Source organism: Tenrec ecaudatus, chromosome 5 (genome assembly GCF_050624435.1).
Source record: "Tenrec ecaudatus isolate mTenEca1 chromosome 5, mTenEca1.hap1, whole genome shotgun sequence".
Taxonomy (NCBI): domain Eukaryota; kingdom Metazoa; phylum Chordata; class Mammalia; order Afrosoricida; family Tenrecidae; genus Tenrec; species Tenrec ecaudatus.
Genome location: NC_134534.1, coordinates 38,531,095 through 38,558,818, shown reverse-complemented (window position 1 = coordinate 38,558,818; position 27,724 = coordinate 38,531,095). Strand labels below are relative to the sequence as shown.

The following is a 27,724-nucleotide window of genomic DNA, read 5'->3' as shown; positions in this document are numbered from 1 at the left end:
ACGTGGCCCTAAGTTTGCGTAATTTTGTGATTCTTCATTATGCCAAGAGAACTGTGAGCATATGGCTGTCTTACTCTCTGTAATTTAAAAGCAGACAGATTTTCCTAATACAAATTGTCAACTAGACTTCTTTTATGTCTGTTAGTCTCACTAATCCAAATGATTTTCCACCTAGCCCAAGTGGCTTATGCATCAGTGTACTAACAGGTTCTTTTTAAAAATATGGCAATGGGCTTTGCCAGGCCCTTCCCACCTGGAGCCAGCTCTGCAGAAAGGAGTTCTTCTGCCAGCACCTTTCGATGTAGCAGCCATACTGTTGGCACTTCTCATTTAAATAAAGATGTATGTAGTTGTTTTTAACATAATCGTATTAGTTGTGTTTATAAATATTTTTAAATTGGTATTTGTTTTGCTTAAGGTAATGGAGTCCAGATTTGAAATGGCCTCATATCTTAACTATGCAGCTAAAGGCAGCCTCAGAAAGTCATTTTTCTTGTTGTTTAGTTGGGATTTTTGTTTGTTTTTGGAGAATGACTGTGCCATCTGGTCAGTTATGAGGGAGTTGAACCATTCTGAGGAATTTCAAAACCCCCATAGTGCTTGAGTCCACTGTGAGTCCAGTGTTCTGTTGCTCACTGATGTGTCTTAGGAACTGACCGCAAAGCTAATTTGAAAACAAATGCTATTGCCTTCTTAAATGCCTTTGCTAGTATTGTACTTTTTCAAGCATCAGATACACTAAACTGCAGACATTGAGGCAGCTTAGAACTTGTACCAGAAAATAACAGGTGACCTCACAGTTCGATGTAGGGTAGTCTCTGGAGGTGGATGTCCGTGACAAAGAGGAAGGCCCTTTAGCAACTGGACGATGACACAGTGGCGGCAACACCAGGCTCGAGCGGAACAACCATCAGAGAGTGGCGCAGGACCAGGCGGTGTTGCCCTCTCTCTTACATGAGTTCACTGTGCGTGAGAAAGGATTTGACGACGGTACCCAAGAAACAACATATACGATGGAAACAGCCAATATTTGACGTGCCCGGGATGGAATACTTTCTGCATTTGAAAGTTTTATATAGGTTGCAGGCATGATTTAGGATCTGAGTAAAGAACAAACCAGGAATATAAGAGTTCCAGACCTAATTCTTGCTCATCGACTTACCATTATATGACCGTGGGCAATTTAAGTGTGAGTTTGACACACAGTAGAGGCAGTTGATGAGCAAAAGTTCACATCACTTCAGTGCAATTACAGCTATTGTGCAGCAAGAAAGTGCTCAGTTAGAGCAGCAGCCTTCCTTGCCTTTGCACGCACAGGACTGCAGAAATGGTGCCAAAGACATTTGAGTAAACCCACAGTTGGAAAATCATAAACTGGTGTCTTACACCTCATAAATCATATCTTGATTTTATTTAGCTATTGTGACTTTAAGGAAAGGTTTGAGTTACATGTCTCTTTAGAATTAAAGGTTTTGCTCAGATCCCTGCAAAGGCTGAGAATTAACCTGTGACTTTACTGTCATAATGACCACAACTTGAACATGTATATGAAAATTTTGCTGCTGGAACATTCCTTCTTGGCCAACAAGATGAAATGAAATTATTGCTGTGACCGAAATCATCAAATAAGTAGGCCTGTTGGATGAGACGCACTCTAGTAGATCTTTTTTTAAATCGTTTTATTGGGGGCTCATACAACTCTTATCACAATCCATACATCCATCCATTGTGTCAAGCACATTTTCTAGTATATCTTACAGGGAGGACTGTGGTGCAAAAGTTAATTAAAAATTCATGCAGCCAGTGGGAGAAATTAATGTGTGGAAAGGTATTAAAGAAGAAATTAAAGAAACCTGATGTTTCATCTTGGCAGTAAAGCTCAGGCTTTCTGATGGAAATAACTAGATTTCTCTGTGCTTTCCGTTTCCTTTCTCTAAAATGGGTATAATAATGTCTAGTCTGTGTCCCTTAATGGTTCAGTCTGAACTCCAGTGACATACTCATGAAATGTCTTAGAAATATGAAGCACTGGTCAACAGTCAGTCAGGACTTTAGAAGTTACTTACAGCTGAAGGGAGAGCTTAGACCTTCCTTTTTTAGACATAAGGGGAAAATTAGGGTCATGGCCTCTGTGACACCCATTTTAAAAAACATTCACTTTGAATGAATGAAAACATGGGAGGAGTGCTTTGTAGGGTTCAGTGTTGGAGACACCACCCCCCCGACTTTACTCAAAGCAGAGAAGAAATTTAGATCTGGGCTAGAGTTGATCGTCATTGGCTATATGACTAGGTGTTTTTGTTTTCTTTTCTGGACAGTGCCCCATATTTACGTGCATGGAGTGTCAGTGAAGGCCGTCCTATAAAATATCCAAATCCCCCATTAGAACTTAATATGAAAACAGCCAAATGGAAACAGAACATTGCAGCCGGGTTTATCGTGGCACTCACTGCAGTCCTCTTCGCAGAGGGCATTGAGCTTGGAGCGAAACATTCTGATGACATTCCCCAGAACAGTTGCCTCGGAGACCTTCCCGCCGCTTGCTGCTTAGGGTTGTCCTTGGCTGGGACCTTTTGGAAGGACATCTCTAGGACTTTCTTCAGCCGTGGCTCTGAGTGGTCTCACTCTGCCAGCATTCTGGTTAGTAGTCGTGTGCTTCACTATTGATGCCACCTACAGACTCATCTAGGACAGCGGTGCTCCACCTGTGTCCTAAGGGGTGGGCCGATTCAGAACAGTAGCAAAGTGCAGTGATGAAGTAGCAACGAAAATAATTTTATGCTTGGGAGGGGGGGGGGATCACCACAACACGAGGAACTGTATGAAAGGGTGGAAGCATTAGAAAGGTTGAGACCCCCTGTCTTGGGGCATTAGGCTTTTTAAATTCAGAGGTCTTTGTCATATGCAAAATATATCACAAAAGGCTTGTCTCTGTCACAGGTGGTTGACAGGAAGTGCCCACTGTAATCATTAGCTACCCTGCCCTCACTTGAGCCCCACATCAGGGCAAATCCATGAATACAGGAAGAAACCTTGCCCAGTCCTGAACCATGCCCTCGGTCAGTTGCTGATCCAACTGTGATGATCCGCAGGGGCTTCATTGGCTGATTCTCGGAAGTAGATCAAATCTTTGTCCAGAAGCTGTGTTGAAACGCGCACGCCTCCACACGAGAGCTGCACACGAGATGCCATGGTCAGCAATCAAAGCCTGGTGTCTGGCTGAGGAGGCCACGGTTCTACACCTGGGACCGCCACTGCCCCTGTCAGAGTGATTGTACCCCATGGACTATCCGACATTCCATTGGGGTGAAGTGAGGAGACTCCTGCTACTGAAAACCCTGGGAGCATACCTTCTCTTGAGGACCTCCGTAAAAAAATCAGCGTCATTATGAAGAATCAATACCCTGCCATGCAGTAGAACAGAGCAGAATAATAAAGCTTTAAAATATATATCTGTGACCACCAGCAGTTGTTTCTGAGTGAGCTTGGAAACATTTTTGAGAAGTAGAAAACTGTAACAAAAGTAACTATTGCATTTTAGAATTTCATTTGGGGGCAGGTATCCTGGATGTTGATGCTTAATTCAAAGAATAAGCAAAAATGTATACTTTGCTAAGGGTTTTTTTTTTTTAAAGTAAGCAACACTATAAAAGAAACCTGCCCTCCAGTTACTTGGAATTACGATTTTTACGAAGAAGAGCAAAGTAATAGGCAAGCACAAACAAAATTACAATGGTGATCGAGCTTCATGAAAGCCCGTCCCTTGTTATGCTTGGGCACTGTGTCGCGGCTTTCCACATCTTCTCTCAGCTTGTTCCTTGAACGATGACGTGATAAAATATTTTCTGTTGGAGGCAGGACAACCCAGAAGAAAAACAAACTCTGGCACTTTGTTGATCGCAATGTCTTAGCAATGAGTTGTATCCACTTTGAGAAAGATTTATGACTATGAGCGCTTTTTAATTCATTCGGAGCCATATCCTATCCTACCATATCCATGACCAAGTAAGACCTCTTCCTGTTTCAACAGTATAAATGTATTCAACCGCAGCAGAAATGTATTCCTTTTGAGAGTCTCTTGTGGTCAAAGAAGTAGTTGATGAAGTATGGAAGGAGCTTCTGATATGAAACAGCCATCCATCCCTGTCTGTCATTATTGCTAGTACGTCCACAAAGCCCTCTCTTGCTAGCTTATCTGGTGCTTTCCCAAGTATATTGACTCTGAGGAAGGAGTAATGTGAATCCCTGATGATGGAAAATTACCAACGGAGTTCAAGTTAAATTGAAGGCACTGCAGGCAGGCACTCTAGAACTCTTCTACACTTTAAGGCAGAAACGACTAGCTGCGACTTGTGAACTCGAGCTATTTCCCTGACATTCGGATAAACCCGCCTGCTACTGCCGCAGCCTCATGTAGCCATACCACCCACAGTAGATTTTAGCCACATCTGGGAGGGGAGCCACCGGCACTGGCGAAGCATTCAATAATTGACAATTGTGCAACCTATGTTTTCCAGGATGTCCCCAAAGCCCACTGTTCTGCTCTCTCAGCCCCATAAAGACAGCGGCACTTTTAAAACCAGTTGTCAGAATATTTTGTTGTGTAATAAGCAGTGAAAGTTTGACATCCTTGGATAGATTTCCTTGTCTTTTACAGTTTCCTGAGCTCCTGATCCCTATTCTGCTTCCTCTCATTGCCAGTTTGTTTTCCTCCTGTTACTTATCTTCCCTTTGTCACTGCCCCAGGACAAGCACCTAGATCAGAGGCTTTCAGGGGAAGCCAACCCCTAACACATCATTACGCGCCCAGTAGGTGCAATTGTACAGCGATAATAAGTAAAGATCATAGTAAAGTTACAGAGAGCACGAGAGATAGAAGAGAAGTATTGAAATAAATGGAGTCAGACACCATTCATGGTAGCATGCTCACCTCAGCCCTGCTCGGTGGTCCACATGGAGGGAGAGAGATATTTAATGCTAGCCCAGGCTTTTATCTTCTCTGGGGACGTGCAAGCCCCCTAATTACAGGTGAGGACATATGTCACAGGAAGGGGCTGTGCTATAGGTAATACAGTAATGAGAGGGGGTGGTCTAAGGGCGTACACGCAATAGGAAGAGGAGGGATTGGGGGTATACCTGTGACAAGATGGGCGGATCTAGATTTAGGATGGCAGCTTAACTTTGACCTGTTCTCTGGGTCTCCATAGGATCCATTATCAGTAGGATGTAAACCCCACCTTCAGGAACCAAATAGATGACTGCAGGCGTCCATTGTCCTTAACAGCAGGGAGTGGGGCCCACTGCAGTCTGGCAACTGATCGCCCTCTGGGAGGATGCCTGTGAGCATCTGACCTCCCCACACAAGAGGCCAGATGGCCTGGCCTCTAACTGCAGAAAGTCCCTATCCAGAACACTCCCAAGATCAGATGTGCATCTCCCCGTCCACACTTTGTAAGTGTTTGGTAAACAGTCTTACTTTGTCTTCAGCTCTTAACCGCAAAGATGGTAGTTCAAACCACCAGAAGAAAGGTAACACTTTTTGTTTTCATCGAGATTTACAGTCTCCAGTGGTCAGTGTAAGATATGAAAGTGATAATTTATAATCTATCAAGAGGTCACATGTATACATTTGCTGCCACATCATTTTCAAAACATTCTCTTTCCACTTGAGCCCTTAATTATTTTCCCCTCCCTCCTCTACCTTTCTTCCCTCGCTTACCCTTGATAATTTATAAAAAATTTTTTTTCTTGTCTCACACAGACCGATGTCTCCTTTTACCCCCTTTTCTGTTATCCATCTCCCAGGGAGGGTATTATATGTAGACAATTGTGATCAGTTTCCCCTTTCTCCCCTCCCATCTTCACCTTACCCTCCTGGAATCGTTACTCTCATTATTGGTCCTGAGGAGTTTGTCTGTCCTGGATTCCCTGTGTTTCCAGCTCTTATTTGTATCAGTGTACATCCTCTGGTTTAGCCATATTTGTAAAGTAGAATTGGGGTCATGATAGAGGTGGGAGTGGGGTGGGATAAGAAGCGTTAAAGAAGTAGAGGAAAGTCGTATGTTTCATCGGCAACCCACAGGTTGAGAACCACTGAACTAGAGGAAAGTCGTATGTTTCATTGGTGCTATACTGCACCCTGACTGGCTTGTCTCTGCCTTTTGACCCTCCTGTAAGGGGATGTTCAGTTGTCTACAGATGGGCTTTGGGTGTCCATTCTGCACTTCCCCTCATTCATATTGATAAGATTTTTTTGTTCGGGTCTTTGATGCTCGATACCAGACCCCATTGACACCTCGTGACCACACAAGCTGGTGTGTTTCTTCCATGTGGACTTTGTTGCTTCTCAGCTAGATGGCCGCTTATTTGTCTTCCAGCCTTTAAGACCCCAGACACTATATGTTTTGATAGCCGGGCACCATTAGCTTTCTTTACTACATTTGCTTATGTACCTATTTTGTCTTCAGCTATTGTGTCGGGAAGCTGAGCATCACTGAATGCCGGGCTATTAGAACAAAGTGTTCTTGCATTAAGGGAGAACTTGAGAAATCACAATTCTAAATGCAATATTTTTATTATAAATTTTATTATAATTTAAAAAAATAAGTTGAAGATTATTCTGTACTTACACACTAAGCATTTGTTCTTTCTTGTTCACATGGGAGGATAAGTATAATTTCCATTTGTCATCTTATTTTTTTCCCTTGGAGATTTACAAAATAATATGTAATTCCATTCTCATTATTGAGGACATCAAATATCAAAATATATAGAGTAAAGCAAACCTTTCCCTACTAAGGCTACTGGTCTCCTCCTCTTCCTCACCATGTTCCGTGTATATCATCCAGGACTTCTTTAAACAAAATGTATTTGTATGTGTGTGTTTGTGTACATATGTAAACAGAATTATTTTTTACATAAATTAGATTTACTAAACTTAGTGCCCCATTTCTATGTTTTATTATTGTATCAATGAGTTTAGAAACTCTTTTATATCCATTCTTTTTATCAGCAGCAATAATAATCTATGCTTTTTTCATAAGATAGTTGTAATTCTTCTTACCACTTCCCTATAGAAACTTCGTTTTCCTTTTGTACATTTCCATATTCTTCCACATTTTAGTATTTTATTTTAAATGATACTGTAGTCAACTTGGTGCTGTAGTGATTTTGCTTTAGACTACTAGCCACAAAGTCATCAATTCAAAACCACCAGCCACTCCATGGAAGAAAAATGAGCCTTTCTACTCTTGGGATAAGGGACCAACAAGTGTTCTAAAACTGATGCCAAGGAGGGCATGGGAGGCCTGGTATGGCTTGATCAAGGACATTGTAACCGAGAGGACTTAACCGAAACCCAAATGAAGGTTGAGCATGATAATGGGGGCAAGAGGAAAGTAAAAGGAAACAGAGGAAAGAACTAGGAGGCAAAGGGCATTTATAGAGGTCTAAATACAGGCATGTACATATATAAATATATTTTATATAGTGATAGGGAAATAGATCTATGTACATATATTTATATCTCATGTATCGAGGTAGCAAATGGACATTGGACCTCTACTCAAGTACTCCCTCAATGCAAGAACACTTTGTTCTAATGACCTGGCATTCTGTGATGTTCACCTTCCCTACATGATTGGTAATGACAAAATGGGTGCATAAGCAAATGTAGTGAAGAAAGCTGAGGGTGCCCGGCTATCAAAAGATATAGCGTCTGGGGTTTTAAAGCCTCAAAGACAAACAAGCAGCCATCTAGTTGAGAAGCAAACAAAGCCCACATGAATGAAGCACACTAGCTTGTGTGATCACGAGGTGTCGATAGGGTATCAGGCATCAAAGACCCAGAACAAAAAATCTTATCCATGTGAATGAGGGGAAGTGCAGAGTGGAAACCCAAAGCCCATCTGTAGACAATTGAACATCCCCTTACAGAAGGGTTGCAAGGCAGAGACAGCCAGTCAGGGTGCAGTATAGCACCGATGAAACATATGACTTTCCTCTAGTTCAGCGGTTCTCAACCTGTGGGTTGTGACCCCTTTGGAGGTCAAATGACCCTTTCACAGGGGTCGCCTGATTCATAACACTAGAAAAATTATAGTTACGAAGTAGCAACGAAAATAATTTTATGGTTGTGGCAGAGGGGGGGGGGAATTCCATGGCATGAGGAACTGTATAAAAGGGTCACGGCATTAGGAAGGTTGAGGACCACTGCTCTAGCTTTTTAATGCTTCCTTCCCCTCACTAACATGACCCCAATTCTACCTTACAAATCTGGCTAAACCAGAGGATGTACACTGGTACAGATAAGAGCTGGAAACACAGGGAATCCAGGACAGATAAACTCCTCAGGATCAATAATGAGAATAGCGATACCAGGAAGGTAAGGGGAAGGTGGGGGAGGAAGGGGGAAACCGATCACAATGATCTACATATGACCCCCTTCCGGGGGGACGGACAACAGAGAGTGGGTGAAGGGTGACACCAGTCAGTGTAAGACATAAAAAATAATAATTTATTAATTATCAAGGATTCGTGAGATAGGGAAGGGAAGGGAAAAATACACTTACTCCAAGGGCTCAAGTAGAGAGAAAATGTTTTGAAAATAATGGTGGCAACAAATGTACAGAAGTGCTTGACACAGTGGATATGTTGTGATAAGAGCTGTAATAGCCCCAAATAAAATGATTTTTAAAAACAACAAAACATTACTGTCTTGGGAACCCACAAGGTCAGTTCTGCTTTGCCCTGTTTGGTTGCCATGAGTCAGAATTGACTCGATGGCAGTGGGGTGTGGTTTTGTTTGGTAGTTCTATGGTGTACACTTGTTCGGTATTTCTGCAAGAGTGAGTCCTACTGAGGACCCTGCTGATTGCAGAGGAGTGGCTGTTTATAATCTTGCACCCCCCCCCCCGCCCCGCCCGCCCCCCAGCATACCCACATGCTGTGCTGCTAAGTCTTACAACACAGGGGGCGCCTGGTTCCCCTCCCTCAACCCCCTGCAAGATCCTATCAGTCTTTTTTACTTATGCAATTCAGTACATTTAAAAATGTTTCTTGTTTTGTTCATTTCTCTGGTTAATACTATTTTTCATTTTCTTAAAGAAATGGTCTCCAGAAGGATTAAACGGCTAAAGTGAAAAATGAAAAGACAGGGATATAATTGCCTTATGGAGGTGAATCCATAAAATAAGTGTTCATAGATTTTTACCACATAAAAATCATATAGTTTAAAAACAATATACTGAGAGGAGGAAACAATTGCTACAGGTAATTAACCTAATTGACTCTATATAAAATGCCCTTAAAAATCAGTTAGAAAAGAGCCCAGTAGAAAAAAAGTGAGTAAACGAAACAGGCTTTGTAGAAGACCAACCCTAAATAACCAGTAAATGAAAAAGGTGTCTAACCCACTGTCTTTTTAACCCTACTAACAATACAAAATTACTGTGCAGCTGCGTCGACGCACGAGGAACCGTGGGAGCACGGTGGGTTTGGAATGACCCTGCTCACCACAAAGTCAGCAGTTCACACACAGCATCAGGCGACAGAAGGGGCTGTGTGCTCCCAGTAAGAGTGATGGCCGCAGACACCCAGCGGCAGCGCTGCTCCGCCCTGTAGGGTCACTGGCAGTCGGAGTGGACTCATAGGCAACAATAGTGACACTAAGACACCTTGGTCTTCGATTCTTTGAAACAGCCGTTCAGATTATGATTGCTTAAAGGAGCCCATTAGGGCATGTGCGTGTGTATGTTTGCATCCTACTCATCTCTTTGACTATTAAAGTTCACTTTGACTGAGCCAAATTATGCATACACTTAGCAATTTTTTGGACTCCCCAAAGTCCCTCCAATTTTGAATGAAATACAACTTCCTCCCAACACACACATTGTTAGTCTTTCGGTCTTAGTTGACCTAATAAGTAAAAAAAAAAAATTCTACCTTATTTTAAAAGGCTTATTTTTGCTAAGAGTAAGCATTATTCAATGCTTATGTGCCATTCATTTGTGTTTCTTCTCTTTTTAAGGGTTTGTATCATTTACCAAGTTGTGTACTGATGTCTATACTGATTGTATGAGAGCTTTTGTTTCCTAAACACACTAATGCACGGCCCCGTTAGTGACACTGATTACATCAACACGTTGTGCACCATTCACACCCACCTTTTCTGAGGTGGCACCTCCCTCATTAATGTGATTGTAGGAAGTTTTTATGTATCAGTATCCCTTTTCTGTACCTGTCACATGTGTTGCATTTTCCTCTTTTCTGTTATCTGAGTTTGTTCCTCCCACAACTCTCTCCTAGGTTCTCTCCTGTGTCCCATCATTCATTGCAGTAGCCACACAGAACTCACAGGCACTGCTCACCATTAGGGCTTGATTAAGGAGATGAATAAAGTTACAGATGCTCAAGATACAATTATTTGGACAGGACAGACTCTTCCGCACTGTGCCCACAAGGCAGACCTCTCCATGATCTTTGGCCGCTGCCCTGCTTACGCAAAGATCCAAAGCTTTTTTAGGGCTCCTGACAGTGAGTTTGTTTTTGAGTTTTATAAATGCCCAAAAAGACGTGCCATGCCACCATAAGCCTCAGTGTAAAGTCAGCTCCGGCTCCGTAGGCTGAAGGGACCCCACTCCACAAGCCAGCTTCCTGTCCAAAGGCACGCAGTTTTACTTGCTCTGTGGGGTGGGAAGTCCTCTGCACTCTTCCATGCTCTGGCTCCTGGTTCTGCTGCTGCCACTCCTGTGCCATGCCTTTGGTGTCGAAGCTCTCTCCTGGACCAAGGGGAATCAGTGCAGGAATCCTGAGGTTCAAAGAACATGCTCCACGACCTGGCTCTTCTCCTTTATTGTTAGCTAGAACCCACCCAGTCCTCTTCTCAAATGGCTAATTTTATCCCAGCCCGGTCAGCTGAATCACATAACCTCTCAGCATTTCTCCCTGCAGTTTTCTTACCCAGACATTTCAGGAATAAGTCATTTGGTGGTAAGTATACATATTATGACTAAAAGAGTCATATCAAATAATTCACTGTACTGCAAACTTTAACTCTGTTCTGGTTCCCTTTGACAAATTATCTCTTAATTCCATTTTCCATGAACGTTTTGACATCACCTCGTATTTTTTATATGGTTAAGTATGTCATCTTTTATGTTTTCCACATTTTCATGTGTTGTTGTTATTGATATATTAATATTAATATATGTTTAAATGCCATCGAGTCAGCCCCAACCCATAGCGATCCTATGCACAACAGAATGAAACATGACAAGATCCGGGGCCATCCTCACAATTGTTCCTAGGTCTGAGCCATTGGTGCAGCCACTGTGTCATTCCATCTCCTTGAGGGTTCCCCCTACTTCTCTGCCGTCCACTTTACCAAGTGTGATGTTTTTCTCCGAGGATTAGTCTCTCCTGACAATACGTCCGGAGTATCTACAATGAAGTCTTGGTATCCTTACCTCTAAGGAGCACTCTGACCATACTTCTTCCAAGACAGATCAGTTTGTCCTTATAGCCATCCATGGTACTTTTGATATTTTTCTCCAGCACCGCCATTCGGATGCATCAATTCTGTGGTCCTCCTTATTCAGTGTCCAGCTTTCACATGCATATGAGGCAATAGAGAAGACCAGGGCTTGGGTCAGGTGCACCTTAGTCCTCAAAGTAACATCCTTACTAAAGGGGTCTCGTGCAGCAGATTTCCTTAATACATTATGTCTTTTGACCTCTTGACTACTGCTTCCATGAGTATTGATTATGGACCCAAGCAAACCAAAATTCTGGATAGCCCCCCCCAAATCCTTAACAACTGCAAACTTTTCTCCATTTATCATGTTAACTATTGGTCCAATTGTGAGTAGTTTGGATGATTACATCCATACTGAGGGCTACGATCCTTGATCTTCAGCAGCATGTGCTTCGAATCCTCTTCACTTACAGCAAGCAAGGTCTTGTCATCTGTATATTGCAGATTGTTAGTAAGCCTTCCTCCAATTCTGATGCCATGTTCTTCTTCATATAATCCAGTTTTTTCTGGCAAGTTTATCAGTATACAGATTGAACAAACATGGTGATTTTAAACCAAGCACTATTCCCGTGTTCTGTTCAATTAACTGCCTCTTGATGCATGTGCAAGTTCTGTGAACACGATGAAGTGTCTGGAGTGCCCATTCCTCTTAAAGTCATCCACAGTCGATTCTGGTCCCCACAGTCCAATGCCTTTGCAGTGTCAGTGAAACCCAAGTAGACATCTTCTGGTGTTCTCTGCCTTGAGCCAAGATCCATCTCACATCAGCTAAGTTATCCCTTGTTCCACATCCTCCTCCTTTATTTAAAAAAGTTTTTTCACATTCTCTTCTGAATCTGGCCTTAATATATAGTATGCATGTCTTAGTTGATGCACTTACATTTCCTGGATCTGTATTAGCCCTAGTTCCAGTAAAGTATTTTTTAAATGGATTGCATTTTTAATATTGCCACAAGGAAAATATTCAACCAACCCCATACAAATTTGAAAATGTAATTCCTATAACTTGTTTTACTTGTCATCTCTTGGGGGGGTTTTGGTCATTTTAACACATCTTTTTAGTATTTCTGCATTAGTTTATCTCTATTCATTATTTCTTCAGTTCCTTGTATCATGAACATCAGTGCTTTCTCCCTTCGATCATTTCTCTCTCTCTAAATTTTAAGATGAAGAAAATCTTTTTCGCACACACCTGGCACAGTTCCGCTTACTCAGTGGTTGCTCCTTGATGATGGCTACATAGACGAGGCTCTCAGGCATTGGGAAGTTCATTAACTCTTACAAGCCGATTGTAGATCCTCCCAGCAACAGACTGTTGTCACCCTTTCCTCGACGTGGCCATGATATTTAAAAGAGAGAATGGAATTGTGTTATGATGAAATAGATCCCTACTGTACTTACTCTCACTGCTTTAAATGGATTCATCATATAAAAAGAGAAGAATGCCCAAGCGTAGTGTTTGATCTTTACCACAGAGATCTAACGTCATGATCAATTGCTTTCAGTATTGTCTTTGAAATCATATAAAGGTTCAAATGTGCCAAATTTCATAAGGATCACATGATAAGGTCAAGAAATACAAATTCCAAGGCAGAATTTATATGCCCAGTTCACATATGACAATAATACTTTATAACCATATGTTGAATATAATACACTGTATGTAAATGCTATCCTTGAACACCATCCAATCAATAAAACTTAAGATAAATAACACTTTAATAACACACTTCAAATCCACTGCAAATAGAATAGCTGGGCTCTGTGGCAAGAGCATCCCTATAAAGTGGACATCCAGAGGCCATTAAAAACAGGAGAGAAAAACACACTCGAAATGAAAGAAAACTGAATATTTAACTGAAGTTTAAAAAGCCTACCACATTGTATGCCAAGATACAGCAGTCTTTTTTTTTTTAAAGGAGTGAGTTCAATAAAAACTCTGCGTTGCCAAGCCTTAAAAGGCAAATTCACTTAGCCATCACCAAATAGCAGCTATATATAGGTATTTAAATATATACCATTAAGCAGGAAAATGTAAAGAATTGCACTGTATTAAGTGAAAAGTCAGAATAAAAAACAAATTTAAGTTCTGTGTATAATTGTAACTATTGAAAATTGACCAATTGAACCTATGGGGAAAGCTACTGAAGTTAGCTTCAAAGCCTCGCTGTAAAAAATGTTTGCTCTATCAGTAAATGCTCACACAGATCAGATTGGAGGTAGTAGTCCTCCACAGCATCGCCGGACATACATAGGCCTTTACAAACAAAGCAAAATGGAAAGGCTGCCCTTTTTCTTTATTTTGCTGGCAGGATCACATTAAACATAGAACGAACGAAATCCAACTATTCAACTGTTGGCAATTGATTTTTACAGAAACTTTACTTCACTCAGAGATGAGATAAAATTCAAAACATATTTTGCTCTGCGGTGAATTCGGAGGGAGATGGTTTCAGCATTCCACCTCGACCAGAGATAGCTGCTTTGTTTGGGTCCAAGTCCCTGTGTGCTTTATATGTGTGCCGGTCAATGAGTCCCCGAGGCTGGAGTGCAATAATTTAATGTTGACTTGTGCTCACGTATCAGTGTGAGCCTTACAACAAAACATGAGGTCTCTATGAGGTGATTAGTTTTCATTTCAATTTTGTCGCTTCAGATCCTGGGAAGACTCTGCCTGAGGCCCTTGACTACAGCACCGTCTGGCTGCAAACGGTGGCGGGAGAAATCGACAGCCAAAGTGGCATTCCCCCTTCCCTTGTAACGCTGCAGATGAAAGACTTCCTGAATGGACCAGGTAAGGGAGTCCTCAGTCAGGTGTAGTGCTGTCAGGTAAGCATTGGAAGGCTAACCACAGGGTCGGTGGTTCTAAACCACCAGCTGCTCCTCAGCTCACAGTTGAGACTGTCTGTTTTCATAAAGATTGACAGCCCCAGAACCCCTATGTATAGGGTCCCGGTAAGCTACACCCAACTCACTGGCACTGGATTTGGTTTGGGTTCAGTACATTTTTTTAATCCAAGTTTATTAACATGTACATAAGACCTGATACATATTAGCTGACTTTTTTTTTTTTAACCAAGACTGAGTAGTTTGACTAAGAGACAATGAGCGATAGCTAACTCCTGGTCTCAGACTCCAATAAAGCTTCTCATTCGACTAAACAAAAAGAATGATTCGTTCATTTTCCAGAGGTGTGCTGTTCTCAGGCTGCCCGTTCTAGAGATCAAAAGGCAAATATAAATATGAACTGAAATTACCTTTAGTCAATCCATCTTATAACAAATACAAAATATACATATGAAGAGTATATATGTATGCATACACAGATAAAGGCTTATTTTAAATGCTTAGCAAAGTGTCGACTGTTGGGGGCTGTCAAGTTCATTGCAACTCGTAACACCATGAAGAACAGAACAACACACTTCCTGGTCCAGCACCAGCTCCAGCACCACCGTCATTGCTACATATAGTTCATTGTTATCGCTCCTGTCCAGTCCATCTCACTGAGGATCTTCCTCTTTAGCAAGCATGATGTCCTTCTCCAAGGACTGTTCTTTCCTGGTAACATGCCCAAAGTACGTGAGATCAAGTCTCTCCATCCGTGCTTCTAAGGAACCTTCTGGCTGTAATTCTTTCAAGGCAGATCTGTTTGTTCCTCTAGCAGTCGTGATGTAGTCAATGTTCTTCACCACTCTAGTGATTCAATCCCATCAGTTCTTCTTCTGTCTTCCTTATTCATTGTCTAGCTTGTGCATACATGTGAGGCTTAGGGATACTCATAGCAAGATACACTGAGCTTACTATGTCCCAGGCAGTAAGTGCCTTACAGACTCACATAAGGAGTAAGAAGTTCTTAAAATTATTCCTATTTTATGACAAGGAAATTAAGGCTTGGAAAGGCAAGTGTATTGCCCAAGGTCAAAACGGTAGAGGGACCATTCAAACCCAGCCCTTTATGACCTCAAAGACTTAAAAGCTCTTAACTTTTGCACCAAGTAATTTTAGCACAGCTAAAGCCTTGTCTCTGTTTTCTACTTTCTCTTCTCCCTTCTCCTTCCCCCTCCTTGGTTTTTCCCTCCTCCTCAGTACCTCTTTTCCTAGTCTCCTCTTTTTGCTCTTATTTTGCCTCACCCTAGGGAAGTCTTGGCTGTTTATTTTAAAAGACATTACTACATTTCCATTTTCCTTTTATTTTATACTCAAAGCACTTGAGCCTGTATTAGTCACTGAAGGAATAATATTTGTTTCTTCATTAAGAATGTGAAACAATGATGTAACATTGTCTTTAGAGCTCTAGCAATATGGTGCAAGGCATGAGTCTTGATGAGTGACAAATATTCGCACGCAGACCTTGTAGAATGTGTGTGCTGTGACTTGCAATTCATATGATCCACAGCTACAGGTGACTAAGTTCTTCTAAAGCATGTTTCTTAATTGCTGTGATTGCAAAGGTGTGGCAGTATTAAGAATTGTTTCTAATCATGAGAAATAGCCAGGCTGGGTTTTAAAGACTCAAAGGAAAGCAGGAAGCTGGTGAGGAAGCTTACAGCAGTCATTATAAGTTGGTGAGGTAATGGATGGATTGAGAGGAATGTGAGACTTAGTGCTTGGTTAGTAAGTGCTAAGTACTGAAATTCATTGAAGCCAAGCTACTACCAGTTGAGGATAGGGAAACAGGCCAAGGGGAAATGATACAATACATTCTTTTTCACATAAATAATAGGGTGTGTCCCACTTCCTGGGTGGTGCACATGTGGATACATGGGCAGGTTCCCATAGATGGGTGGTTGGTTCACAGCAGAGTAACCGGCAGAAGGGGCTTTCACTCCTAGACTCTTTCCCCGCTTCCGCTTCCTTTTTGTTTTTAGGCACAGACTCTCATTTGCTTTGGCTAGAAAATTCTGTCACAATTTACACTTAATTGAATTAGACATGTGTGTAAAGAGAATGGGATGTTCAAGTCGATAGTAAATTGCATACATGTTTCAGAATCAAGCAAACGAGTGGTGCTATAGGAGAAATGCTCTCATAGGGTCGTGGAAAATTGTATATAATGATTACACTTAAACGGGCTCGACAGTAGAAACAGGATTAGAAATCATTGTTAAGCTAGTTTATACACAGTTGTCAGCTGTCGACCTGCATGCAGCCTGTGTCGAGACCCCAACGTTAAACGAATGAAGCGACAGCTCTTTTCTAGAAGTGTTCCTCAAATCCTTCAAGCACCTCTGGGTCCCTGCTGAACTGCCAACGGTGAGCTCGAGGCTCTTGGTCTGGGCACTATGTTTTTTGAGCAAGGTTTAATATGACTATTATATATGAAATATGTATGTTATTCTGTAAAAGCTTCAGCTACAGTTTTTGAGCACCAAAATAAGCTTGAATGGGGGGAACATGAGAGAAAAGATACAAAGAAAACTGAGTCGTTTTTAGCATGATGTTTTTAGTGTGAAAAATAAAAAATATAGTCCCGTGAATGCTTAAAGGTCATTGTCTGAGCATTTTGGCCAAGAGAACCTGTGTTTCATCGAGTATTTCAGGGAGGATTTGTGTGCGTGATGGATCAGCTTTGTGGAATTGCCACTGATACAGTAACCAAGAGGCCTTGAAATGCTCCAGCATTTACTGTCTTAGACAAACTCTGCCTTATTATAAATAACTTGTCGTGAAGGTACCTGAGCGTGAGTCCCTGGGAGTAAGCGGCTAACCGCTCAACTATGGATCAGAAGGTGGGCCTGAGTTTGATGCCTGCCAAGCCCTCGGAAAGACTGGCCTGCCATCTCTTTCTCGCCCCCACGGAGTGGACCAAGGGTTAGCAGCCACTCCATCCTCCATCGCAACCGACAACAGTGGCACAGCCCTGAGTAAAGTCGATGAGGAAATGTTACTGCATAATAACGGAATGAAATGAACAAGACTCACTCAGCCATTTCTTGCCATATGAATGTATTACTTTACAGATTTTTTTGAAACTCAAGGGAATCATATTTTTTCTAGATTTTCGGGAGATAGATGTAGATATAGATATATACATCTGATAGATGTAGGTATAGATATCGATAGAGCCACCGAGTTGATGCCAATTCGCAGTGACTGTATGGGACAGGGTAGGGCTGTTCCTTAGGGTTTCTGAGAATGTACCAGGAGGCTGTCTTTACAGAAGCAGACAGCCTCATCCGTCTCCTGCCTGGGTTCCTAAGGGTTAGGAAATACACGTCGGCTTTGTGATATTGGTTAAGGTCCTACCTTTGGTTGAAAAATAAAAAGACTTCATTTCATATTCTGTTTAATGCGTCTAGTGGTTTTTATGCAGTGTTAACATTAAAAAGTTTTTGATAGCCATTTGTTTTTCAACCAACACTTATTTTAAAATTTGTCCTCAAAGAACATATTACATATGCTACACCTCTTAAATACTCTTATTTCCATAAATTGATTCTTGCTCTGAGGAACTTGTGATCCTGGAAGGTGGAGGAAATGCTGATTATAACTACCTAATCTTAAGATTTCAAATATGAATTCACACCTACTCTGAATTCACGCCTTCAGAAGGTATGGATTCCGCTTTGGGGGGGGGGTGTTTTCGGGGACTCTTGTCGCTAAACCAAGTGACTGGGATGCTTCTTATCACTGTTAGACTTTCAAAGAACCGCTCAAGGTTCATCAGCACTCACTTGGTTCCTCTGTTCGCTTAGTAATATTTTGCCGCCAATGGCAGGTCCCAACTTCCACATCAAAATAAACCTCTTCCAAGCTCCCTCCACCCCCACCTCCACCTTGCTCCTTCTGAGGCAACCAGTGTGCCCATGAGCGAGGTCAGTGGCTTGGAGAAACCAGGGAAACGGCAGCTACCAGAAACCCACTAGGATAATATCTCCAGCAGGTGATAGATTAGTTGGAACAAATTGGAACCATTGCAGTTCAGCCATCCTGGTTTCTTTCAAGCTGTTTTTAAAATGTCGTCATTTTAATACACAATCTAAGCCCTGCGGAACAGTCCACAGCAGGTTAATTTGAATCATATGATGTGTCACTGCCCTCAGCTGACATGAGTTCCATTCCATGTGTGAAGCCATAATAAATCCATTCCCAACCGAGGAGAATTCCCTGGGAGAAGGTGAACTAATCCAGGCCTCACACTGGCATGCTAGCCCTCTGTAATTGAAAGCAGAACCACCTGTTCCCAGCCCACTTCGTCTATGGAGACAAAATTAGCATTAGATTCATTATTTCTTATATTGAAAAATCATTCGGACTCCTTGCAAATTCAAATTCAGCTGTGAGCTGTTTGGCTATGACATCATACAGAACTCTAGGAATGTGCCTACTTGATCCTATTTTTAAAGTTTTGTTAACCATAGGATTTCTTAACTGTGAAATGAGATTTTTTTTTTAATTTAATGAGAGCTGACACGTGAGAAGAAGAACTGCTATGGGTGCAGATTTTTTTAATTAACTCAGGATCATTTGCAAAAACATTTGAGCTCCCTGGTAAGTTTTTTGTTTTTTTTCATTGTTCTTTTGCAGACAAATTTTTGAACAACTCTCACTAGCCATGAAATGACATTTAAACGATGACAGGGGGCGTGGAAATGGGCTAAACGGGGAGAATATTCCCAAGGCAGTTATGTCTTACTATAAATGAATAATCAGGGTACCAGAGTCCTCAAGATTCTAAGTTCCCTGGTTATGTCAAATAGAAAATTATAAAAGCAATGTCACATTTTCTTTTACTTTATCACACATGATATCTACATTGAAACACCTAGCTATTGCTGTATTTTTCTTTAAATAAAGTAATTTATTTAATATCTTTCTTTTGAACTGACTTATTTTGTTGTAAACGTTTTATTAGGGGCTCATACAACTCTTACCACAGTCCATACATATACATACATCAATTGTATAAAGCACATCTGTACATTCTTTGCCCTAATCATTTTCTTTTCTTTCTTTCTTTTCCTTTTCTTTTTTTACATTTTATTAGGGACTCATACGACTCTTATCACAATCCATACATATACATACATCAATTGTATAAAGCACATCCATACATTCCCCACCCCAATCATGTTTTATTTTTTTTACTAATTTTTTAACCTTCTGATAGCAATCCTATTTTATACTTAATTTATACTATGCTTTATGAATTAACTTATTGTCTTATCTATTGCAGTGATTTTAATTTCTACTTTAAAAAATCCCTTCAACATCCTAGACCAGGGGTCCTCAAACTTTTTAAACAGAGGGCCAGTTCCCTGTTCCTCAGACCCGTTGGAGGGCCTGACTATAGTTTTAAAAAAAAACTATGAAAAAATTCCTATGCACACTGCACATATCTTATTTTGAAGTAAAAAACAACTAGGCTAAAACACCTGGCGGGCCAGATCAATATCCTCCTGGGCCGTAGTTTGAGGATGCTTGTCCTAGACGATCTCATTTCTACAGGCCTCTTTTATTTGAAGGAGCATGTGTGTTTAACAGTACACAACCAGATTACTTCAGGAGACTTCTCAGATAAAATACTGACCTTCAAACGTGGTTATTTATTTGAATATTAATAGACGTGGTATATATTTGTGGTAGTTACATAATCTCATGTCAACTTGAGGGCATTAAGAGTGAATGGGATGGAGACCAGTCTGTCCATCAGGCCACAGCCTGATGCCTCCTTTTGGGCATGGCCTTCTCATGAGGATTCTGGGAACCTCCTCTCTTTTTCCCTGGAGGTGGGATGCACTCTCACAAACCACATGGAGCCATGCTGATGGCAGCCAGAGCCCTGGAGATGCTTCCACCGCCCTTGGATCCACAAGACTTTTCACCTACCAGCCTATGTGTGATCTTCCTGCATTCGGCATCATTGCATGTGCTGCATGAGTCTAAGGAGGAATTTAGGGACTAGTATTGGACATATGGGCTTACATCGGACTTAAGGTCTTGCTCTGGACTGGGATGGAATGTTTCCTCAATATGCAATTGCTCTTTTATTTAAAGTTCTCTCTTACACACATATGAGTGTCTCTGGACTTGTTTCTCTAGTCAACCCAGACTATCACATTATATATAGTACCTTGGGAGTTGGGTACTAAAGAGACAAATCGTGTAGATGGAGAGTGGATGCTCTACCTCATGGTCGCTTTTCTTTGGCTCGCTGGAGGTCATATAAGGCCACACTGTTTATTGTTTTCTGGAAGAGACATGGGAAGTGAAGGTTTTGATTCCTAGAAGTTGTCTTTGGTTAATTTTTCTGTTTGAAATGGCAAAAATGAATGTGATAAATATAATTGCTGAGCTCATGGGATGAAATTACAGAAAGCCTAGCCTGACTTGATGCAGGCCTAAGGCCATGTTTTGTGGCAATGGAACCGTTTAGGGAAGGATTAAGATAAGATAGATAAGGGCTGAATTTGACTTTCTTAAGAATTGAGTTTAAGATCTGCCTTTACTATGCTTATCCTGATTTCTGCTATTGTTATTGATATAATAATTGGTAGAAATAATGATTAGGAAGGAAAAATAGATATTTTGTTAGTCTACTTGCCTTTAAGCATTAAATTGGATCTTCAAATGGGTGTAGAACACACCTGTAAAGAAGGCTCTAAAAAGATAAGCCCCAACAAGTGCTTTGGAATACTCAGAACATTTAAATTCAAAGAGGCTTGCCTATGGGACTATTGACAGACTGAAGGAAAAAGGAACTCTTTGGCTTTTTGAATTTTGAACCAGTGGTTTGTGCCTGAACCTGGAAAAATCTGGAGCCGTGAAGGAACTCTCCTCTCTAGGACTGAACGTTAAAGGGAGCCAACAGGCACCCTGCAATTCTTGCTAGGTCCCCATCTGGACACACTTGTTCAGTGGAAGTGGGAGAAATTTAACACTAAAGTGACTGGGTGAGTTTGGCCTCTGACATCCCATGGACATGGTTCACAGGGGCTAGAGAGAAACAATAGCAGGTTGGCTGGACCCAGCCCAAGGGCATCAAGGTTGTTGAGGATTTGTGAAGGGACCCATGCTCAAAAGGCGAGGTGGCCAATGGACACCCTGGTGAGGTTAAGCAAGGCAGCGGCCCACATTGGGTCAATCAGAACGCAACCAGATGGAGAGATGATTTTTGAGCCTGTGAACTGGTGCATATTGCTGCTGACTTTGTAAGCAGCCTGCCCTGATTTGACTTTCCTTCTGGATAGGGACTCACAAGGTTCCAACTGGAATGAAGATACTTCCATCAAAGAACGTGTTTGTCTCCTTAGAGGACTGGGTTGATGTAAGTGGGCAGTATAGAAAGTGGAAACCCAAAATGGGGAGGAGCAAGGCATGAAGTGGCCGAATTACAAACTTTCATAGGTGGGGTAATATGCTGATAGGATTATGGTGTAGGTGTTCACATAACTGCAGTTGTTAAATATAAAATATTTTTGTTCAGTTCATTTATAGAATATTACGTTTAAATGAGACCGACACATTTTGAGGATGTATTTTAGTTTTATCCTGTTAGGCACAAATACAGTTCTACTCTTGTCTTTGTTAAACATCATGTCTGACTAAAGAGTTGTACAAAAGGGTCAACTTGACAAGGGTGGTCTGTGGTAGTTACATAATCGCGTGTCAACTTGAGGACATTAAGAGTGAATGGGGTGGAGTCTAGCCTGTCAATCAGGCCACAGCTTGATGCCTCCTTGTGGACATGGCCTTCTCATGAGGATTCTGGGAACCTCCTCTCTTCCTCCCTGGAGGCGGGATGCACTCTCTCTCTGCTTCACATTCCTGTTGTCAAGCCAGCCAGAGCCCTGAAGATGCTTCCACCGCCCTTGAACCTACAAGACTTTTCACCCACCAGCCTGTGATCTTCCTGCATTAGGCTTCATTGCATGTGCAGCATCATTCTGGAATTTAGAGACTAGTATTGGACATATAGGCTAATATTGGACCAATGGACTCAATCTGGACTGGGCTGGGATGTTTTTCAATGTTCAATTGCTCTTTTATATAAAGCTTTCTCTTACACACATATGAGTGTGTCCAGATCTGTTTCTCTAGTCCACCTAGGCTAATAAAATATTAATGTGTATTCTGTAAATGTTTTTTTCTTTTTGGAGTAAAATCAGCTTTTATGCTCTGTTAGTATTAATGACCTGACTCAGTGGGGATCGATTCAGATTTATCAGGAAGGATTCATAGGGAGGGAGATAACTTGAAATGACATCCCTTAGAAGGAAGTGATGTAATCTAGAATAAAGAATGGGAGGGAAATAAAAGGAAGTTTAAATTCAAGAAGCTAGAAAGCTACAGAAAACATTTCAGAAAGTGAATTTAAGTAGTTGGTTATTGATTCGTAATGTTGTCTGGAGAGTTAACTCAGTCCCCCCCACCCCCACCCTCCTAAAAAAAAAAATCCCACAGGGCTGAGGCTCAGACGGTAATCACCAGAGCCCACTCTTTATCTAAAGTCACTTTTATAGCCATAGTAGTGGACTATCTTCTACATTAAAGAAATGTAAACCAGTTAATAAAACTCTAAGAACCTTGGCTTTTACATTTCCTGAGTTTTATGAGTTTCAATTTGCAGTGTCAGCATTACATGATCATAGTTTATTTTCTCCATAATTTCTCAAAAGGAAATAGTAAACCTGATGTCAGCTTATCAACTAAAGGATAAAGGACTTTAAAATCCAGGTGAGCCTTTCATTATTTCAACCACAGTGCTCAACTATCAAGTAATACGTATTTTAGGAAAATATGAGAGATTGGATGTCTTTTTTAAATGGATTAAAGATTTTTTTTAATTTTAAAATATTTAAAAATCTACCAACAAAGTTCAGAAACCGTGTTCTCTCATCCCTACCCTCAGCGCCCCTACTTACTGGCCTTTTCCATTCTTGTAGCAGGTCTGTCACAATTAATGAACAGTATTGAAAAACTATTACCAAGGCTCATACTTGTACCAGATAACACCAAAAACTCTATATTGCTTATTATCAGCGCTATAGAGTAAAAGGGAATAGAATTTTTTTTTGGCGACTAACTGACAGTGAAGTCTCCTGGGGATTAGCCCTCCATGGCACTGGGCTAAGTAATCAGACCCAAAGAAGCACAGAAGCAGGGCTGGGGGAGAGGGGGCAGGTAGGAGGCCAGCATAGTCTCATGCAGGGAAATTGGTGGGAATGGTAGTTAAGCAAGTACTTTGTTTCTGCATTTTATTCTGATTCTGTCCAAGTTCTTTGCTCCACATAAGGAAATAAAAGCAGTGAAGGAACACCAGGTAGAAGCTGATCTGAAAGGGCTAAAAGAACATTATTGGAACTCTAACATTCCAATTTCTTTCACTTGCATTCCACTGTTGTCCGCTAACACTTGAACCTTTTAGCCTTCCAAGGATAGTCTTGAGCCTTCTGATAACTGTGCACAGACCATGTTGTTGGCTAGTTCTTCCTACTGTGGAACTCAACTCCAGTGTTAGTTACTCAGAGACGTTTTCTTTAAATATCACTCTTTGAAGATTTCATCACTGCTGACAGGAAGAGTTGCTGCAAACAGGGCGGTAAAGCAGAGAGCGAGGGAACCGTGAAGGGAGGTGAGACTGTAGAGGGGCAGCGGCCAGTCCTCACTGGGGCCTTTTGGCCCTATTAAAGGATTGTAGGGAATCGATCTCATGAGCAGTGGGAAATAAGTGAAGAGTTTTAAGCAGAGCATGTGTGTAGAAGGTGGTGTGTGTGTGTGTGTGTGTGTGTGTGTGTGTGTGTGTGTGGTGATTTACTAATTGACATTTAGAAAGGCAGGCTGATTCTGGCTGCAGGATGGCAGAGAGATCTGAGGGGCTAGAATCGATGCAAGGAGCCTGCAGGGCAGTGGGGAAGGGCTCACCTGCTAACTGAAAGGCCCATCAGCCGCTTGGCAGGAGAAAGTGATGGCCATCTTCTTCCGTCAAGCTTTACAGCCCGGGAAGCTCTATGGGGCAGTTTGACTCCATCCTATGCAGAGAGTAGTCAGAATCAACTCTGGCAACAGGCTTGTTTTGGTTTGGTTTTTTTTAACTAGATGCAAGGGACAATTTTAATATTGTAATCGTAGTGGTGAGAGAGAATGATATGTAAGTCACATTAGGGAATGGTGATAGAAATGGGAGAAAATGAAATATGTCAAAGTTATGGAGAAGAAAAGTCCACAGAAGGTGGTAATGGAATTGAGCGTATGGGGTGAGCTAAGGAAGAAGGAGATTGATGCATGACCTTGGCTGTGAAGGAGCCCAGGTAGTATAATGGGGTATGTGTTGTGCCTACTAACCATAAGAAAGTCATCGCTTTGAACCTACCAGTTCTTACTTAGGAGAAAAATAAGGGTTTCTGCTCCCAGAAAGCCTCACAGCCTTGGACATCCACAAGGACCGCACTATCCTATACAGTCACTATTTTGAAATCTGTACTCGATGGCATTGAGGTTTGGGAGGTTGGGGGGGGGGCATGGTACTTGTGACTGCTCAAATCAGATAGAAGTTAGTCATCTTTGCTGAAATACAAAATACTTGAAGGGTTCGTATTATTGTTTACTTGTGAGGGTAGAGAGATTATTATACAGTTTGCTTGGTTTTATTGTGTTATGCTAAGTGTATGTACTTATCTAGAATTCACAGGAGAGGCCAGGACTAGTGATCGAGGATTGGACGTTTTGGAGTCTTTAAAATACAGATGTCCATTGAAGCCGTGAGCATGGTGAGATTTCTTAGAGTAGAAGGAGGGATGTAATAGAGAAAATAGTTTACAGTGTGATCATGAAGAAGTCCAGTCAGAAAGGGAGGGGCCTGGAATAGAAACTGAGGACTAAGAGAAAAAACATGGAGAGTGTTTTGTCACGGAAGCCAAGGGAGGAGCCCTTCAGGAAAGAAGATGTTCATCAACAGTGCCAAAGCGTGCCTCGAGGTCCAGTAAGATGCAAAACGGAAAGCAGCTGATGGACCGGTAGACACTGTGATGACCAGTGGGTCCTCCTCCCCCAGGTGGACTGCCGTGGTTGTATCCTCGCTGATAGGGAATGGGGCAGAAGACGTGATAACTCTTCTAAGGAAGTAGACTGTGGACAAAAAGAATAAGGGGAATATACTTCATACAAAGGAACATTTGCGATCAGAGTTACTGGTTTTCTTCAATGATGAAAGGCCCTGGGACAGCTGTAAGAAGGACCCGCTGAGGGTGGCGGTGGGTAGACTACAGAGGGAGAAGCTAAGGATGCTTCCTGAGACAGAAAGGAGCAGGGCACTGCATATGTGGAAGGACAGGTTTGAGATGAGAGGAGCAAACAGCTTCTTTATTTTAATAAATTCAGGGAGGGAAAGCAAATGGTGGCCTATGCAGTTGTTCAATTTAGTACCAAGGGATAGAGATCAATTTAATGGTATTAATGTTGCCCTTGAAACTAGAAGCAAGATTACCTGCTGAGCTTCAAGAGAGGGATAGAAGTTGGATGGTTTGAAAGGAAATAGGGGACTTGAGATGATCTTCCAGTATGACCCTTATAACATATATGGCTTTTTATAACATTCTCATTTCTGTGCCTTTAAAAGGCTTTTAAATAATTTCAAACATATGTAAAAGTAGATTGAATAGTATGATGACTTGCAGCTTAAAACAGTAGTCAGTTAGTGGCCTGTATTATTTCTTGTATACTCTTATGTACTTTCCAACAGTTGGGATTTGTTCCAAATCCCAAGATTCATCTTATGCTGTCTGTAGTATATCAATATATATCACTAAAAGATAAGTACTTTAAAAAATATATCCACTATACCATTATCAAACCTTTAAAAAAAACTCAGTATCACAAAACATTCAGTGTACAAATTTTGCATTTTCTAATAAATATCATCATGTATTTATTTATGTGGGTGTTTATATGTACAAGAGGGCCTGAAAATGTTAATGGGAATAGAATGAAAAGGGAATGGAGTTTTTCTGTGAACTCGTTGAATCCATTTTGTATATAGTTCTTGTTTCGTTTGTTTTTAGACTGGCTGATAGTTCCTGCACATCAGTAACTCACTTGGAAAATGACATCTTTGCACAACACAACAATTTTTTCAATTAATTTTTCTACTAGTTTTCGTGCCATATCTTCCACAACACATCCATCTACATGCATTGCTGTTGTTCGACCCCATCCAGTGGAGTTATGCGCTCATCAGTGCTTTCAGCTCCCGCCCCTCCCCTTTTTTCGACGTTTCTATGGTAATTTAGGTGAGGGTTTGAGGCAGGTCACCAAGTTTGCATTCAACAATTTAATGGACTGATCAAGCCTCCTGATCATTGATCCTGCACCCCGCCTTGATTTCTTTTCTCCTTCTTAGGGACTGCAGTCTACCTGACACCCAAGTCAACAGCTCCACTATCTACCCTGCTGCTCTCTCTACCTCACTGGTCTGGCGTCCCCTCCCCAGCTCAGCGTGTGTTCCATTTGCTGTAAAAGTCTTTATCTGGGTTCTTCTCACACACACACCCCCGCCCCATAGCAGTGATCTCATAACATTTGTCCTTTTGTGAATGACTAATTTCACCCAGCTTGATGGTCTCCAGGTCCAAACATGTCCTGAGGGGCCTCATGGTTTTGTCATAGTTGTAAATGTTATTTGTTTGATTCAGATGGTCTATCCTGTAGAGTTCACAGTGTGAATTTTGCCTGTTCTCCTGACCTTCTCTTTTTCCTCCATAGAAATTAGTAATTGGCATTATCACATTCAGGTTTATTTGGTTTTGATTTTAGCAAGTCTCTCATAAGATGAATTGTATTAATCCACGAACCTGCATATAATGTTTAAAAGTCTGTCTCTTTTGTGAGGTTAGTCATCATTGATGTTCAGTGTCTAAATTCACTAGAACTGTACAAATGGTAGTAGTCTAATTCTAGGATTTTAAAAAAGAGTTTTTTAATGTGTCAACTGAAGTATTTCTGTAAAGAGAAACTTTCCCGCAATGCTATTTAGTTATTTAGTGGTATTGTTAATCCAAGAAAGGCAGGATAAATGCATGATTATTTCCCATTGTTTACCCATTTTCAAAAATGAGTCGATTCTCTAGCATCTTTCAGTAGTGGCCAATTAGTTGTCGTTGATTGGTACTATTCTAAACTCATATTTTATGTTCAAATTGCCTCATCATTGGCACTAGGAAGCACTATAAATTTTCTTCTCTTATGTTTTTAATC

General features: G+C 41.3%; 1 protein-coding gene across 3 annotated transcripts in view; it reads left to right on the top strand.

The window, feature by feature from the left end:
- The window catches only part of VPS13B (vacuolar protein sorting 13 homolog B), a 731,003-nt gene that overhangs the window by 514,860 nt on the left and 188,419 nt on the right, over positions 1–27,724 (top strand). For all 3 annotated transcript variants that reach the window (XM_075549441.1, XM_075549440.1, XM_075549439.1), the window contains exon 35: positions 14,190–14,327. In XM_075549441.1, the coding sequence (XP_075405556.1) occupies positions 14,190–14,327 (138 nt within the window). The remainder of the gene's footprint in view (positions 1–14,189; positions 14,328–27,724) is intronic.